The following is a 721-nucleotide window of genomic DNA, read 5'->3' on the forward strand; positions in this document are numbered from 1 at the left end:
GTGATGGTCTGTGGGGCTGGGATGGGAGAGGGGGATCTGTGGGGCTGAGAGAAGGCAGGGGGCTGCTGTGGGGCTGGGATGGGAGAGAAGTGACCCTGGGGGGGGGTCTCCTGTGGGGCTGAGGGATCCATGGGGTACACTGAGGGGCTTTCTATGGGGCTGGGCGAGGGAGCTGATTCAGGGCGGGGCACAGGGCCGCTATGGGGCACAAGTTGGGGGGCACTGACTCCCTCCTTTACCCGCCCCACTTTCAGAGCTGTGGGCCTCGTTCCGGGGGCGGCGCATGGGGGGCAGGGAGCTGCCTCTGCCCCACGGCTACCGGGGGGTGCTGCTGCGGGAGGATGAGCCCCCCCCCGGCAAGGAGGGCGACCCCCAGGTGAGGCTGCCCCACACATAAAGAGCCCGTTTCCTCACCGTGGGGCAGAACACCCCCCCCCTCGTCGCTCCCCGTATCTATGGGGCAGCTTGTGGGGCCCCCATGTTGGTGTCTGACCCCCCCCAGGAGCGGTGGGTCGCGGTGACGGGGACCTTTGACGCCATCACGGACTGGGGGGCCGACGCTGTCCCCCCCCCAAGTGGGGGGCTGGCCATGGCGCTGCAGTGGGGGGCCCTCGCCCACGCGGTGAGTCCTGGGGGTCGCACTTGGGGGGCTCGGTTACTTGTGTCCGGGGGTGGGAGGTTCCTGGGTCCCCACTTGGGGGGCCCAGACCCCTGGATCTGT

General features: G+C 69.6%; 1 protein-coding gene across 1 annotated transcript in view; it reads left to right on the top strand.

Moving 5' to 3' along the window:
- Nucleotides 1-219: 219 nt before the first annotated feature.
- Nucleotides 220-721, top strand: part of RNASEH2C (ribonuclease H2 subunit C) — a 1,582-nt gene continuing 1,080 nt past the window's right edge. Inside the window, exons 1-2 of the mRNA XM_014959316.1 lie at nucleotides 220-376; nucleotides 503-622. Coding sequence (XP_014814802.1) covers nucleotides 284-376; nucleotides 503-622 — 213 coding nt within the window. The 5' untranslated portion in view covers nucleotides 220-283. The remainder of the gene's footprint in view (nucleotides 377-502; nucleotides 623-721) is intronic.

This window comes from Calidris pugnax, unplaced genomic scaffold (genome assembly GCF_001431845.1).
Source record: "Calidris pugnax isolate Ruff unplaced genomic scaffold, ASM143184v1 scaffold456, whole genome shotgun sequence".
Lineage (NCBI taxonomy): Eukaryota > Metazoa > Chordata > Aves > Charadriiformes > Scolopacidae > Calidris > Calidris pugnax.